This window comes from Pinus tabuliformis, chromosome 9, assembly GCF_031772625.1.
Source record: "Pinus tabuliformis cultivar Carrire ecotype Pingquan chromosome 9, CPIR1, whole genome shotgun sequence".
In the NCBI taxonomy this organism is placed as follows: domain Eukaryota; kingdom Viridiplantae; phylum Streptophyta; class Pinopsida; order Pinales; family Pinaceae; genus Pinus; species Pinus tabuliformis.
The window spans coordinates 297,774,174-297,792,335 of record NC_142307.1 but is presented as its reverse complement, the minus strand read 5'-3'; the positions used below and the strand labels follow the sequence as shown (position 1 = coordinate 297,792,335).

Below are 18,162 nucleotides of genomic sequence, written 5' to 3'. Positions count from 1 at the left end.
GTTATATAATGTTATATAAGAATATAATGTGAAAACAATTGTTTCACTCGAAAAAAATGTAAATATGATCATCAATCAAATTTTGAAAGGTGAGGTTACCATTATAAGTCATCTGAATAAATATAATTAAAATTTTACAAATAAACACTAACTTTTGGAAAAAAAAAAAAAAAAAAAATACACCCAAAAAATAAAAATAAAACAAACAAAAAAAATACACTCCTCCAAGATAGCTATTAGCTTTGGCCATGCTATCTTTGAAGGTTGTGAGAAGGGTCAACCCCTTCTCAGCAAAAAATATCTGATTATGTATTAATGTATAGTTTGTGAGAGTGAGTACATCAAAAAATACACTACAATTTACAATTACAAAATGTGATTCTTCTACACAGAGTTTTACAATTACAAAATGTGATTCTTCTACACAGAGTTTGAGCCTTTGCCGAGCACTTCCCATCTGCTGTTGTGCAATTCTACCTTCTTGATCTCTGTTTCATACTAAAAGGAAATTAGAGATCACATTCAAAATGTCATGAAATAAAAAATAATTTTTCACTTCCACATAAAATTGTGAGAAAAATTTAATTTACCTTTTCACATATGACGTTCTGTCACATATGACTTTCTGTGACAGCACTCTTGCATCTGCTTTGAGTCACACTTCCCATTTCTTCTAATCTACTTTAGAAGCTTAATTTACTTTCTTGATACCTGTTTCAAGAGATAAGCTTAAAGTCCTGATAATAATTTTATTCTTGAAAATGTAATAAAAATAAATAATTGTTATAAATAATAAAAATTACTCTATTATAATTAACATCTCACATGAAATCATTGTGAAAACAATTCAATCAACTTGTCACTTATTGTCAAAAGCCCCCTCTCCCCTTTCCGTGAACTTAATTTACACATAGGAAAATAAATAAATAAATAAATTTACTATTAAATATTAAAAACAAAAACAATAACTTTCACCATTAATATTTTCTAGGGTGTCGAGGTAAACTAATTAGAAAACCTAAAGAACGGGATGAATCTCTTCTTAAAGCATTTCAAGTTTCAAAAGAGACATGTAAATGTTATCTCCGTATTATATTAAAAAATTATGTAAATTATCTTCAGGGCACAATGGGCTGAGAGTTCTTAATGGCAAACGAAACGAATCCCGTCGACATCAATTGAGGAAGCCACGCCTGAAACCCTATTCGTTGAGTAAAATAGGCCATAAAATGCAATAATACGGCCATTTAAGCGGTTTACACACCTCCGTATCAGCAACTGAATCAAGGTAAGCAACTGATATTCAAGGTAAGCGAATCCACGCGCACAGCAACTGGGCATCTATATCGATATCGATTGGACAGACATATTTAAAACATGTAAGATACATTTCATTAAATTAAATATGGGGTTGGCTTGTGCACTTAAGAGAGTTCCTAGATTCCTAATTTTCGATCTTCCAGAGTTCCGAGTCGGAACTCTCCAATGTCGGAAGTCTGTCCAAGTCAAAAGAAAATAGGACGCTACTTGCAGAGAACGAATGAAGGATTTCCTTCTGGTTTCCCTATTGGACTGGAAACTTTATTGGGTGTTCTGCCTGGGTGGGGAAAGAGCCGAGACAGGCTGAGCGCTACGGAACTATCTCTTGATTTTCACTACCTGCTGCTGCAACAACTAGACATAGCGAGGGAGAGAGATATGCATGCGTGTGTTACCTCTTGATTTTTTTGATTGCGAGCGGGACGCTGCTTGGTAGATTTTTTATTTGATTTAAATTGATTAGGTTGAAAAAAATGTTAAAACCAATTGATACTGAATTGGGTATAAAAACATATACTATCAAAAAGGTGTGCCAGACTCTCCGATGGGAGGTCATTGCGCCCACAGAAGTCACTCAGGGAAGTAACTCTTCGAATCATTAGGTAAGTAATTTAGTAACTTGATGGGAGAGTGATCGAAGCCCAAATCGCAAGACATACTGAATTCAGTCCTTTTTGAATTAATAGCGATGTACATCCATTATAAATTTCAAAACCCATTGTACCATTCAGTATGTTTTACATATGGTACAACAATTGACCTGTTTTTATTTTATCAGGGTCAAATACTCTTTCTAAACTAACTGATACCGGCCATGACAGAATATTCCCCTTACAGGATGACAGAATTATTCGACATGTAGCATATAGTGCCGAGTAAAAGCCCCTTTGTCTATCCAGTAGTGTGACAACTCAGTTTGGAGAGCATCAGACTGAAGATCTGAAGGTTGCATGTTCAATTCACACTCACCACATTGCATTTTTGTAATTCATTATTCAAAAAGTTTGTCGAACTGAATAGATAAATAAAGGAAATCCAAGGAATTAATATGACAAAAGAAAAGCTCATTCTACATGGCAAACTGTAACACTCAAGATCTGTCAAATACTTTTAACAGAAGGTGAAACTAAATGATTTCATTAGTAACTTAAATTTGTCTACAAGTGATTCTCTATGTGTATTTCCATTTATCCCAACATCATTCTGGCCAAGAACACAAGAAACCTGAAGCCTGACAAATTGCTTCTAATCAAATTGTGATCAAGGAACTTGAAGCCTGACAATTTTCTGTCATCTGCCTCTGTGTTTCACTCTTTATTTCCTGAATTTTACTCCTTACTTGACTGGCCAACTCCCAAGAATGTGACTCAGTTGAGAGAACTTTAATATGCAATTTATATAGCAAGTTTGTCAAGGGTTTCGGACGCATCATGGCACACCTCACTGATCTTACCAATAAGGATCAATCATGGCACACCTCACTGATCTTACCAATAAGGATCAATTAATGGATGGAGGCTGCAAAGGGACTACCTTCTTATCTATGCAAACAGTAACACTCAAGCAGGCAAGCAGGCATCTGTCAAATACTTGTAACAGAAAGTGAAACTTAATGACTTCATTAGTAACTTAAGTTTGTCTAAAATTGATTCTCTCTGTACATTTTCATTTATCCCAACATTATTGTGGCAGAAGACACGTGATACTTAAAATGAAAAATACTTTACGCTCCCTATATCAAATTGTCTCAATCATCCAGGGTTTGCTCTATTTCACTCTTTCTTTTTGAATGTGACTGGCCAACTCCCAAGAATGTGACTTAGTTGAGACACATTTTCATTTATCCCAACGTTATGCTTCCTATCAAATTGTGATCAAGGAATCTGAAGCCTGGCAATTTTCTCAATCATTCAGATCTTGCTCTATTTCACTCTCTATTTCTTTAATTTTTACTCCTTGTTCCTTGACTGGCCAAACTCCCAGGAATGTGACTGAGTTGAGAGAACTTAATAGAATATGCATTTTATATAGAAAGTTTGTCAAGGGTTTTGGAAGCATCATGGCACACCTCACTGATTTTACCAACAGGGATCAATTTAAATCAGTGGACACTGCAAAGGGGCTACCTTGTTATCTATGCAAAATGTAACACTCAAGCAGGCATCTTTCAAATACTTGTATCAGAATGAAACTGAATGACTTTATTAGTAACCTAAGTTAGTCTACAACTGATTATCTCAGTATATTTCAATTTATCCCAACATTATTGTGGCAGAAAGACACATGATACTTAAAATGAAAAATAGTTAGTTATGCTTCCTATCAAATTGTGATCAAGGAATCTGAAGCCTGACGATTTTCTCAATCATCCAGGGCTTGTTCTGTTTCACTCTTTCTTTTTGAATTTTTACTCCTTATTCCTTGACTGCCCAACTCCCAAGAATGTGACTTAGTTGAGAGAAATTAATAGAATATGCAATTTATATAGGAAGTTTATCAAGGGTTTTGGAAGCATCATGGCACACCTCACTGATCTTATCAATAAGGATGGATTTAAATGGATGCAGGCTGCAAAGGGGCTACCTTCTTATCTATGCAAACTATAACACTCAAGCAGAAATCTGTCAAACACTTGCAACAGCAAATGAAACCGAATGACTTCATTAGTAATTTAAGTTTGTCTACAATTGATTTTCTCAGTATATTTCCATTTAACCCCAGACATTATTGTGGCAAAGGAGACAGAATACTTAAAATGAAAAACCATTAGTTTTGCTTCCTATCAACTTGTGATCAATGAACCTGAAGCTTGACAATTTTCTCAATCATCTAGAGCTAGCTTTGTTTCACTCTTTATTTCTTGAATTTCACTTCTTATTCCTGAGAGAACTCAACAGAATATGACTCGCATGAGAGAACTTAACAGAATATGCAATTTACATAGCCTGTCAAGGGTTTTGGAAGCATCATAGCACACATCACCAATCTTACCAATAAGGATCGATTCAAATGGATGGAGGCTGCAAAAGGGCTCCCTTATTACCTATGCAAACTGTAACACTCAAGCAGGCATCTGTCAAATACTTGTACATAAGGTGAAACTAAATAACTTCATTAGTTCCATTTATCCCAACATTATTGTGGCAAATAACATACCATATTTAGAATGAAAAACCGTTTAGTTTTGCTTCCTATCAAATTGTGATGATCAAGGAACCTGAAGCCTGACAATTTTCTCAATCATCTAGGGCTTGCTCCACTTCATTCTTTATTATTTGAATTTCACTCCTACTTCCTTGATTGGCCAACTCCCAAACATGTGACTCAATTGAGAGAACTTAATAGAATATGCAATTTACATAGGAATTTTTTCAAGGGTTTTGGAAGACATGGCACATCTCAATTATCCTACTAATAAGGATCGAGTTAACTGGTTGGAGGCTACAGAGGGGCTACCTTCTTATCTATGAAAACTCCAACACTCAACCATCTGTCAAATACTTATAACAGAAGATGAACCTGAATGACTTTATTAGTAACTTAAGTTTTTCTACAATTGATTCCCTCACTATTTTTCCCTATAAAGGACAATATATTTTGAATGAAAAACAGCCAGTTTTGCTTCCTATCAAATGGTGATCAAGGTGCCTAAAGCCTGAGAATTTTCTCAATCATCCAAGGTGGGCTCTGTTTCAGTCTTTTTTTTCTTGAATTTCACTCCTTATTTCTTGACTGACCAGCTCCCAAGAATGTGGATAGTTTATATAGGAAGTTTTGTTTTTGGAAGCATCATGGCACAGCTCACAGATCTTACCAATAAGGATTAATAGAAGGCAGGGAGGCTACCTTCTGACAAATGAAAAAGACCCAGCCATATTCTCTTGAAGTGAAATATGATGCTTTAGGAACTGGCATGAACACAGTGGACAATGGATGGAGGTTGCAGGGGGCTACCTTCTGACAAATCAAAAAGGCCCAGCCATATTTCTCATATACTTTTGATGTGAAATATGATGCTTTAGGAACTGGCATGAACACAGTGGTCATGCAATTCAGTAGCCTATTCTGATGGACAAGGAGAAGTTATTATGCTCTATGATTAGGAAATGTTGACGCTTACGTTACAGAAAAATTCAAGCCATATTTATTCGGACAGCACCTCAAAATCAGGTGCTGTCCGAATAACCAAGCACTTCCTTATGGGTAAACCCCCACCATGGTTGGATATTATAGGAGGGAAAAAGAATATGTGGGTGAATTCATCAATGGATAACCGGGGCATTGTACCCATAAGAGGTATCCACCATGGTTGGATATTATAGGAGGGAAAAAGAATATGTGGGTGAATTATTTTTAATAAACTCTTTCCTGCACTAACCTTTTACTTATCAGAAGGGTTAAGACCTTAAGCTATCCATTTCTCAGCAGATGGATCAATGGATAACCAGGCACTTCCTTATGGGTAAACCCCCACATTTATTATGTGTATAACATATATGAATGGAATTGGATGAATAAAAATGTATTAGTAAATCTTATAGTGTTGTTGAATAGAGAAAAATGGATTGTTGTGTGAGTCTTTTGATGTAAGAGAATCTTTCCTTATGTTTGGGAGATAGGCTAATTGTTTTGGCTCAACTGTTTCTATCCCTAAAGGAATATTATCAATCGTTACAAGATATTCCATTCTTACTCTTCAATATTAGCAGTCATTGGCATACAAACACACTAGAAACACAAGGAGGGAGTTGGGTTCTCTCCATTTAAGATCAATATGCAAGGGAATGCAATGCTTAAAGACTAGTGTAGTACTCTTTTAAATTGAAAAATATAAAAGGCATTTTTATGGGCCTGGACTGCAGAAATGTTTGCAGTAGACTGAATAGGAAGGAAAATGCAGGAACTACAATCCTTTTTAACCTTTTCCAAACCATTAATGTAGGTACTGATTTTGGACGAAGACAGGTGAACAAAGGTGCTAAGTTGCTAACCACTGCCAAGTACCTAGGTCACCCCCTAGCACACCTATTGTCAGTTCATCCCAAGAAACTTGCTTACACTTAGATAGGTACTAGGTACATAAATAAAAACACTAATACATAAGCAAGGAGTTGGGCTTTTTCCATCTAATATCAATATGGAAGGGAATGCAATGCTTATAGACAAGTGTAGTAATCTCTTAAATTGAAAAATATAAAAGGCATTTTTATGGGCCTGGGCTACAAAAATGTTTGCAGTAGACTGAATGGGAAGAAAAATGTAAGAAGGACAACCCTTTTCAACCTTTCCCAAACCATTAATGTAGGTATTGATTTTTGCAGAAGATAGGTGAATCTCCTTCAAGTTAATATTCTGTAGAATAAATGGAAAGGGCCTAACCTGACCTACTCATTAGAAAAAAAGGAAACGGCCTAACCTGACCTACTCATTAGAAAAAAAGGATACGGCCTAACCTGACCTACTCATTAGAAAAAATCACATACCTACGATTTGCCTAGCCGTAGACTAAACAAAGGTGCTAACCCATGCCAAGTATTTGAACCCTCTTTCCTTAGCTATGCTAGGTCACCCCTAGCACACCTATTGTGAGTTGATCCCTGGCAACTTGTTTACACTTAGATAGGTAAGAACAAATCTGTGAAACCATAATTTTCTAAATAGGACTTAATACAAAGTGTCCACTTGCATAATGAGATCTTGCCTAATCTAAATGTCTTCATACAAGTCTTGCTTTCAGTGTGCTTTTGCCTACCTGATGTGTTTCCATCTCATGCAGGTGCCTGGCAGGTCTCATTCCATCCATCTTAGATGGCATACCAGCACTGTTTCTCTAGGACTAGTAAGTCTATCTATGCTCCCTAAAAGCACTTTGCTCAAGCTGGTTGAGAAAACTAATAAATGGAAATTGATGAATATGATTGTTAAGGGTCATTGATTGGTTAATAATCTCACCCTAAATGTGTGTAATACTTTATAAGCTCAGCATGGCCTCAATTGTGGGTCACTCAGCTAAATAGGGACAATGACCAAATTCAGTTTGCAAAATGCAGAAGCTAAGAGAATTATAATAGAATTGGAATAAAATTTAACTTACTTATTGAACTCCTACAAATAGTGTCTAAAAAAAATTCTGGAAACTCAAACAGTCTAAAAAGAAAATTCTGGAAACCCAAAATTTTCTTTGGGTTTAGGATGGTTTTATGCTCACACCAATTAACTGCTACAGGTCACTGAATGTTTAATAATCTCACCCGGAAATATGTATTAGTTTATAAGCTCAGCCCATTAGTTTATAAGCTCAACATGGCTTGGACTAGGTCACTCGCCTAAATAAAATACTGCCAAGGACCAAAATCTGGAGAAAAAGAATTATAATAAAAGTGAAATAAAAATTTACTCACCTATTGAACGTCTACAAAATTTAATCAGCAGTTGAACATCTACAAAATTTAATCAGCATCAATAACCCTATTGAAGATAACCAGTACCAAAAAATAAAACCCAAAGACATTGAAGAACCACGAAAAACATCAAAGATTATGAAAATTTTCCCAACATTTTGCCTGCATAGTACAGGTGTATCTAAACCCTAAATAAAGAAAGGCCAATGACCGAAATATGTTTGCAAAAATGCAGGGAGAAAATAAATTATAATAAAATTGAAATAAAATTTTCCTTACAAACAGTTTCTAGAGTTTCTAGTTCTTTTTATAGAAACCCCAAATTCCTTCATAAGATTTAAGGATTAGAAGTTTAGAAGGTTTTATGCTAGCACTAATCAGCATCAAAATAACCAGTACCAAAAACTAAAACCCAAAGTCATTGAATAACCAAGAAAAACATCAAAGATTATGAATTTTTCCCAATCTTTCTGTATAGTACAAGTATATTTAAACCCTAATCTTATTAAGCACACCTACCTTATATACTCAATAAAAATTAATAAAAAATAATTAGATATAAGACAAACCAAAAGTTAATGCTAATAAAAATTAAAAGTGAATGCTAATAAATATTAATTAGATGGGAGAGAAACCAAAAGTTAATACTCACCTGCAACCTAAAAAATACAAAACATATGTGGTGTAATTCTTCCTTCCTGGTCTTATAGTTCTTCCTTCCTGGTCACTTGATCTGCACTTGAAGAGTAAACAGGACAAGATAACCCAAAAAAGCAAGATAAAATATTCTCCCATCAAAATATTAAATAACAAATAAAATAATATATACCTTCATCTGTGATCCCATTTTCACCATTAAATCAGTCATCCCATTTCATATTAATTGCAGCATCACTCTCCCTCTTAACCCCAACCTCGTCAAGCCAGAACCAAACAAATCAAATCTAAACCAACACACCATTTCAAAACAATAAAAAAACAATTAAAAAAAAAAACCAAAAAATTGAACAGGCAGAATTCAAAGTATAAACAAGTAAGCATGGCCATGCTCCAAAAAGAAAACACAGTATTAAAATACACAGAGTTCTAAAGCACAAAGTTCTACTCCAATTTCTAATTTCTTCTGCTCTTCTCCAACAAACCCAAAATCTGTTCTCATCTACTCCATGGAAGGCCGATACTCTCCCAGTCATGGAAGGCCCATAGTCTCTACTCTTCCGCTTGCCCACCATCTCACAGCCACGGAAGGCCACCATCTCCATGGCCGATACTCTCCACTCTTCCGCTTGCCCACCATCTTCCAGGCACGGAAGGCCACCATCTCCATGGCCGATACTCTCCACTCTTCCGCTTGCCCACCATCTCCCAGCCACGGAAGGCCGATACTCTCCGCTTGCCCACCCTCTGCCAGCCATGCCCGCCATCTCCCAGCCATGGAAGGCCGATACTCTCCGCTCTTCCTCTGTTTGTCGGCCAAGCTTGCAAGTGCGGTTGCCTATTTATTTATAATTTTTCATTTGTTGTGTAAAATCTTAAGGATTTCAAATGCATTCGAATTTTTCCCTCTTTCAAATCCGCCAGCTGCCCACAGAGTATGTCAATTTTAAAAAAATATATAGTTAAAATACTAATTTTATTATATAGTTAAAATACTAATTTTATTATAGTTAAATAATTTTTAAAAAAATCCTTGAAATTTTATTAAAAATCAATAATAACATATTAAATATTAAAATTATAGTTTAATAATTAAAAATATTTTCCTTCAAATTTTATTAAAAGTCAATAATAACATATTAAGTCAATAATAACATATTAAATATTAAAATATAATATTTGTAAGGTGTTTCAGTTAAGAGGAGTCATGGGGTATGTGCAATGGTCGAGCCTGCTTCCGCATCCTGAGTTTATTAGGGAAATGACTGAAATATATTATATATGATTCAGTGGTGTTCCAGATGCATGAATCGAGAGCCCCGTGGAAGGACTATAGAGAGTTCCGGGCGGGGATCAGGTTCGGGGTATGGCGGCCCAGTGATAGAGACCTCCCTTTGGAAAGAAGTAAGGCTCGGCGCGCCATCGAGAGGACCTTTAGGTGCTCGACTGATAAGGACCCTTTAGGGTGCTCGACCATAAGGGAGAGGAGAGGATGCGGGGACAGGGCAGCAGCAGGGTCAGCAGGACAAGCAGAAGGGTCAGCAGGGTCAGGCACAGCAGAGAGAGAGTGTAGCCTCATTGGTTAGTTCCGCCTAATCAAGGGTTAGACCGGGTTACTACTCAAGGGGTTACTAACTATACCCCTCATTATGGGATGGCATTATCGGATGCAGGATGATCGGATCAGGATGGCATTATAAGTAAGCGGCAGTAGAGCAGGAGACTAGGAAGGACTATAGGAGGAGGGAGCAGGAGACTAGGAAGGACTATAAGGAGGAGGCTGGGATACCTAGTTGGGCCTCGCCACTTTATTTAAGGAACCATAGCATAGTTGAGAGCCTTTCTCGAATCGTGTTCTACAGCAGCATTCTTCCCAAAGGGAACAGGGGAAATCCGCTGTATAAGAAAGAATGAATGCATAATTACATATATAATGAATGAAATGAAGATGGGCTTTCGGCAAAGTGAAAGCTCCTCATATGGTGACTATGGAGAATCTCATATATAAGCATGATATTCAATTTAGGGAGATCTCCAAATATGAAAGGTCAGTTTTAGGTAGAGAAAAAGAGATTTCTATATTATGTAGATATTGCTCAAGCGTTATTACATATATACAGAATGACCAGCAGCCCACCTAACTAATAATTTAGAACATGCTCGTAAATAATATGCTTTTGAGGAGGCATGCATGAGGGGCTAGGCACTACTGCCATGCCTAATTAAAAAAAAACATTTTGTTATTATCAAAATAAAATATATCATAGATATAAATAAATTATATTTTAAGATGAAAGGTTTATTTTAAAATAGAGAATTTGTATAAAGAATTATAACTGATTGATTTTTTTTTAAGAGAAATCATAACAGGGTTTTTTGATGAAATTTTATTAATATGAGATTAACTTAATGATTATTTATACATAATAATCCGTTTTTCAAAAGAGAAACTCTATATATTAAAATATTAAATATGTCAACTTAAACTAGCTCCTCAATTTGTTTTTCCCAACATAATCTCTTTTGTAAGGAATTTACTGTTTTTTTTTTGTAAGATTGAGAGTACTTTTTCTTATTCTCCTTGAATAACAAAAAGGTATCATTTCAATTGTAAAAAAGAACCTAGATACTCAATAGATTATGCTTTATATGTATAAGGAGAAATTGAGGATGGGATGTATGTGATGATGCATTGTCTTATCTATGAATAAATATGACATAAAAAGTACTCTATTCAACATAAAAGTTTGAGTAGCTAGTATATTCAACTTCCTAAGAAGATAAATGGAATGAATGGAATGATACATTAAAACACGACCTGAAAATCAATATAATGTTAATGTAAGTTGAGACATGAAAGGACATAAAAAAAATTATACTAAATGTAAATTTTGTAATTCCTAATCTTGTAAAGAATATCTTATGACTATAAAGAAAAATATTCTTATCTTTTTTGTTTATGTAAAAAAATAATAACTACCAAATATAAATATTTGCTTCTGCATATCTACCTTTTGTAATGGGTGCTTACACGAAGTTGATGGTAAAAAAAGTGGGTGTAGGAATGTGTACACACACACATACAAACGTGTTCATGTTCTTAGAAACATGCATGTTTTTGTGATCCTATGGTCTCAATATTCCCGAAACCATCATGTAGGTTTTCCAACTTAGCCCCAAGTCATTTTTTCTAGAACATGCACACATTTCTATGCACATGCATGTTCCTAAGTGTTGAAGAATCTAGGGCAGTTAGCATTAGTAAGATTCTTCTAGACTTTATAATAATTTGTGAAGTGCTTTTACAATTTATCTTAGCTTCATCTTCTTCTTATTATTAGTGTGTGTGTTTACTTCATCAAACTTATACCACAAACAAAGAGACAAGAACACAAGATGTTGGCATTCTGCCAGGGCCAAGACCTCTCCCTCTTGGAGAGGAAAACCCGCATGGAATTCTTCTTATGGAGATTTAATTGATGAACACCAAGACCATAACCCTTGACCTACTAGGCCACTCCAAGACCAAGTCACCAATCCTCTTCTTGTTGTTGAGGTCAATCAACACTGCTACTTCACTGAATTCTTCATTACTGCTGCACTATCAAGGTCATCGCTAATATCACTAATGTTGCAACACTATTGCTTCTTCATAATAACAATGAGATACTATACTAAGACATGTACATATAAGAGTGTTTCATCTAGATGATCTTCCATCAAGATCGTGATTATATTTAGAAGTATGTCGAGATAGTAGATATCCTTATCACAAATATACGACTTATGACAACATCTAGAAGTATGCCGAGAGAGTATCACTTAGATCCTCATCATAATAATTAGGTCAAGAACATGATTGTGTTTTTCTTCCCTGCACTAAGATCCTTACTTTTACAGCTATACCGAGACTGTTGCCACCAAGAAGGTTACACTGTAATCACATATTGTAATCACCACCGAGATTTCAGAAGTATCTGAGATCCTGTACTCACTCTACCCACCGAAATTATAGTGAAACTGAGTTCCTGCACCCTATTGTACCCATCCTAAATTTTGTACCTCTGTACCCATCCGAAATTGTGTACCTCTGTACTCATCCGAAGTTGTAGAGATGTCTGCATTTTCCTGTGTTTTGTAGATACCCCAGCTGGGTATATATAGTGGTTTGTCTTTGTTGGACACCTAATCCTCTATGGATTAGTGTGGAAGCCGAATAGATTAAGGAAGTCCAAGAGACCTTGGGATGTGGAACCCAACGGTCATACAATGTACTATAAATATATATCATTTGTTAATAATAAATGTGCTCTCATGTTTTATCTTTCCTATTTGCCTTTGCCATGTGTGTGTTTAACATGGTATCAAAGCGGGCAATATCCTGCCCTGCTGATATTTGAGCCATTTATTTTATGGCCTTTCTGTGCAGGTCATTTCTGCCATCAGTTCTGTATTTTATGAATATTTTCTCAGCGAAATTCTAGCTGCAACCTCTGTCATTTCTCCAACACCATTTTTGGCTTCCCTTTGCTTTGTAACTCCCTATTCTGCCTTCCTGCCGCCTTCTTGTGTGTCAGATTGCCATTATTATTCTTGCTGCAAACTCACCAGCGACCACTCGACCTTCCGCTGTTGCCTGGCCTGCTCGACCTTGGCCACCTGGGGATCCGTTTTCTGCTCGTTCCACACAAGAGTGCTCTTGTAAGTGTGCGAATCTAGGAACGTGGGCAACCATGGAGGAATGTGTTGATGAGATAGGGTTTCCTTCAACTGCAGAAAGGTAGGCAAAAGTTTCCGTTTTTTTCACCATAGGGAACCGCGGCACTTGGCGGGCAAATGAGATCTCTTCCTAATATCTTTTGCAATTGAAAAGAATGCCTGCTCCACATTAATGTTTGTTTTGGCACTAGTTTAAAAAAAAATGCCATACTCATCTGCAAGTGCTTGACCGCATTCGATTGAGACAACTCTCTTACTCTGATCCATGTCAACCTTGTATTTTGTTCACATTATCAGAGGCATGCTGCTCAATATTCTTTATCCAGTTCTAAATGTTGTTAAATGATGATTCATCTGTGACATCATACACCAGAAGAATACCCATAGCATTCCGATAGTATGCTGTTGTAATCGTCCGGTAAACGCTCTTAACCAGCAGTGTCCCAGATCTGTAATTTAATCTGCTTCCCGTCAAGCTCAAATATCCTAATCTTAAAGTCAATTTCTATGGTGGTGATGAAATTTGTGGTAAAAGAGTCCTCGGTTGATACATTGGTGGCCTATGCGTGAGATCGGTGAAGCACTCTGAATTGGTGCGATCGGTGAAGCACTCAGAATTGGTGCGATCGAACAGCTGCAAGGGTTTTAGCTTTACACCAACTTATTTGCCCTTATGTTGTCGTCTTTAACGTGGTAAATACACAACTTGATTAAATTCTGTGCTTTTCAAATTAGCCATGGCGCTTTGTAATTGCAATTAGAGCAGATAATTTCTGTTGTATCACCCTGGATTCATCGAAATGAGTATTGACCTCCTAATCGCTCCCATCAAGTTACTTGACGAATGTATTTGCCCAACTTTATGATTCGCTTCAATCGAGCCAGAGGCGAATATCATCTCCGGGTTTTTTGCATCTACTTGTATAATCCTGCAGCAGTAGCTGCATTTTGTATTTACTTGTAGCAAAGTCGTAGTAGCATCATAGAGTAATGTGGTCTTTGATATTAGCTGGCAGTCGTATCTAGGTTGTCTTTCATAATTGAAGTGCTTATGCTTTGCATGATCTTATGCGCCTATAAATTTAGGTGAGTCTTTGATCTCATATTAAAATGTATCTAAACGATTCAATGACACCAAATTTATGCTCTGTCTTTCAAACAATCTAGTTAGTAGTTTGAAGTTTGTGTGGAGTGCTAGAATTTGCGAGCCAGAGGAAACGGTGGCGCATTTGCATTTGAATTTTCTCAACCCTAGATAAGTCTACAGCTTACGTCCAAAATTCTTGAGAGGAGTTATTAGCTAGAACGGGGGAAGAGGTTGTGCCTCCATTATTTTTCTGGGCATTTGTATCAACGAATTCGAGCTACACTGGTAGTGTAGTGAACTCTTAACAAAGGTATTGTTGAAATTATAACACTCGTGGAGCTTATTAAGAAAGGAGACAAGGTTGGTTCTTCCGAGGCAATTTTGCTGGCAAAGTTATCGAACCGTAAAAAGGGTCTTTTTCACCTCTAATTACCTCACATTAACTTGTCAATCGAGGAACGATTTTTTATTTCAAAGAGTGTACTCAGTTTGAGGCTGTCATTTGTCAGAGTAATGCTAGTAGTACAGTGCTCAAAATACAAGAGTAAACAGATGCTTAAAACAAGATCTACTTACACCAAAGCACTTTAAAACCTAAATCATGCATTCAAAAGACTAAGTAATTTATTAGTCAAGGGTCCAGTAACAGTAACTCATCCCTTTGTAAACTGATGTAATAAAAAATAATGAAGGAACAGATCATCAATCTGGGAACTAGACAAAGAATGTCAATGCTCACTACAGTTTTAGATCGTTCTGCACACCAAAGCAATGAGAACGCAAATAACAAGAAATGGAACAGCTAATAGGAAATGGAACAGCAACTAAGAAAATGTAACAGCAACTGATTCTTATAAACAGCAACACTTTAATCTACAGGAATAAGTGCAGCAATCGTATCCTACAGAAATCAAATAGCAATCTTTACTCTAGGAATAAATCAGACAGCACACGGAAATAGAACGACAACTGATTAGTAATGAAATATAGAACAACACTTGGAACCAAATGTAAATGCACAATAAACTAAGATAAATAACACACACGACACACCTTAGTATTGAGAAAAACAGTAATCTGATTTCAGTACTACAAATATTAATCTTAGTTATAAAAAATAACAATTGTAATTCGTAATGGAACAGTAATGTCAATTGAACAGCAATCGTAATTAAGTATAAACCATAGATGAATACAGTAATACCAACTTAAGAATATTATAGCCTGGTTACTCTGTAATTGAACAGCAATAGCATTCTGTAAAAAAACAGTAATGTTACATCAATGACTTAAAGGAACAACAATACGTTATAAAGTCAGAATGAACAATCTGACATTCTTGTCACAGAGAACGATATTACTCAGTCGAACATGAATCAAATATAACAGAGTCGTGATGTAAAATAACAAAACACATCATATTACCACACAAAGCTGATAATGAAAACCACGCACGAACTAAAGATAATGATACAGGAGCAAGTGTTCCACCAGGGTCGGGCCCTGAGCCTCTAGGGAGACACTGCTTGAGATTATTCCAGGATCAAAGACAGAACAACAACCAGATTTATATTAAAGCATCAAACAGAATTACAGCGAATCACTTCTCAACGAGAGTTGATGATCAAAGTTTCAAATACAGAGAAAAGTTACATAGAAAAATAACAGCAAATCCTCCCCTCGGGCTAGCAGTGCTGCCCCTTTTTATAACAGCTAAAGCGGAGATACCAAGGATGCAAAAATAGTTAAGGCAGTGATCCCCGCCAAACTGTTAATCCCAGTTATCCCCTTGTTCTCTTGCGTTGATTCGATATCTCCTTTTCCTTTCCTTGGCTGATATGTTTTAATTTAGATCGCCTTGTTTGCATATGGTTCCCCGCCAAAGGGACAACAGTTAACTTGGCCCTGTCTTTTTCTTTGGAACGACAATCTTTCGTTTTTCCCTTTTCCTGCATAAGAAATAGCAATTATTAGTGTTTTCGTGTTGCGTATAAATCCTATAGATTTTGTCATGATTTCTTATTATCTACCTAGTTCATGATGCAAAGGGATTATAAGTTCTAAAGAAAAGATGACAAAATAATCAATAAAAACATACCTTCTTCAATACTCCACACACCCCCCTGCTTACCCTTTTTCATGCCCTCATGAAAACATTGTAGTTGACATGTAAGGCAGTGAGAGAGTAGGCTGGAGATGGGATCTCATGTGGTGGTCTACAGCCATGATGCCTAACTAGGTGTTCAAAAAGATGGCCTGTCTGACCCTCAGGCATCTCATACAGGGCTTGGTATCCAGGTGCAGGGTGCCAAATAATCGGACTCCGAAACCTATATCCTAACCAAGATGGCCCTACCCTCAAGATAAGTTCACCATAGAGACTCAAGCGATCAGTGGCTAACTTAAAGTTTTCACAATTAAATGGTTCCCTGAGTTGGATGTTCAGATTAGAAATATGATATCGAAATTTAGCAACATCAATGGCAAGGTCTTTAATAGTGAAAAAGTATTCTATTCCTTGTTGATTGATTGTTGTATGAATGGGTCCTAATGCTTCAATCACGCCTGGAGTCCTCATGAGATTCCTATGTTTCCTCCATAACTGCACTGGATTTCTAGGCTCAGCTCTTACCCATAAATCTAATCCGTTTTCTTGTCTTTGGAAGGCATTATAGGCTTTAAGCCATTTAATTTGATTAACCCCAAACGAAATAAATGCCTGCAGTTGGATATCCCCAACGAAAGGGCCAGGGTTTTGCTCTGTCTCTTGATCTAACACAAGGTTATGCAGATAGAATTCACACAATAATCTTTGAACCTTTACTCCATAGTGCTTACAAAAATTTATAAAATCATCAATAGTATTAATTTGTATCGGGGCTCCTGCTTTGACAACCTTTATTTTCAATTGCAAATATTGTTCCATTAAAAACAAGGCATAATTCTTAGCAGGGGCTCTACATGCTAGGACGTCAGTGTACAAAGAGCATAAGGTATCTATCTGCTTGATAACTACATCAAACCTATGAGTTACCTTTGCAACTTTTTCTTCTTCCTTTCACCATCCTTCAAAGGCCTAGCTTTTGGATAAATTGACATTCCTTAGTTGTTGTTGTAATTCTTCATACTTTTCTCAAGAAACTATTTGTTCTGTGAGTTTTTCTACTGCTTGCTGAGCTTGTACCAAACCCTCTCGTAGGGTTACTGTCCTCGGATCATTGTCCCACATGGTAGTGGTAAGCGAAAGATTCACTTGAATCTTCTTATTGCATTGTCTTGTGTTCATGGTTCGTAATTCTTCAGAGGGTTCTGCCTCTGTCTGAACTTCTTTGTCACAGGCCGATATATCATATGTTTTCACTTCAACATGGGCAACAGTGGAATGCTATTCCTTTTGCTTTTGAACGGCAGTTTGCACTTCAACAGGGTTTTGAACGGCAGACTGTTCTTCAACAGTGTTTTGAACAGCAGACTGTTCTTCAACAAGGTTTTGAACAGCAGACTGGACATGGGTCCTTCGAACCTTTTTCTTGGGGGGTCTCACCGGAGTGGTTGCATGTCTTACCCCTGAAGTCCTTTTTGCTCTCTTTCTCATTTTCAAAACCCTGATTTGTTGTCGAAGTCGTGCTATCACATTCAACAATCTTTGTTGTTCTTTCCATAGTCGTTTAATTTCTTCTGTTTCCTTAGAAGGAATAGTTGTCTGTTTACTTGGGCTTGGACTGTTATCTTGGCCAATTCCCTGGTCTTCTTCTTGGGGTGCTCCTTCGTTGTTTCGTTTAGGTTGCTCAAGAGTAAAAACCCTAGTTGGCTCTGTTATTTCCTGGGTGACTTCTTTTTCCACCCCTTCTTCTTCCTGGAATTCTTCTGGTGTAGTTTGGCTGGGAACAGATTGTTCCTCCTCTGTATCACTTTTCTCCCCTATCATACCTTCATCATGAATAGGATGATTCTCTTCTTCTACTTCCTTATCACATA

The 18,162-nt window shown here is 36.6% G+C and overlaps 1 protein-coding gene across 1 annotated transcript in view; it reads right to left on the bottom strand.

Annotated features, from left to right (window-relative positions):
• Positions 1-601: 601 nt before the first annotated feature.
• LOC149148382 (biotin synthase, mitochondrial-like) overlaps positions 602-18,162 on the bottom strand; it is a 289,099-nt gene continuing 271,538 nt past the window's right edge. The window contains exon 4 of the mRNA XM_089441135.1: positions 602-711. Coding sequence (XP_089297261.1) covers positions 692-711 — 20 coding nt within the window. The 3' untranslated portion in view covers positions 602-691. The remainder of the gene's footprint in view (positions 712-18,162) is intronic.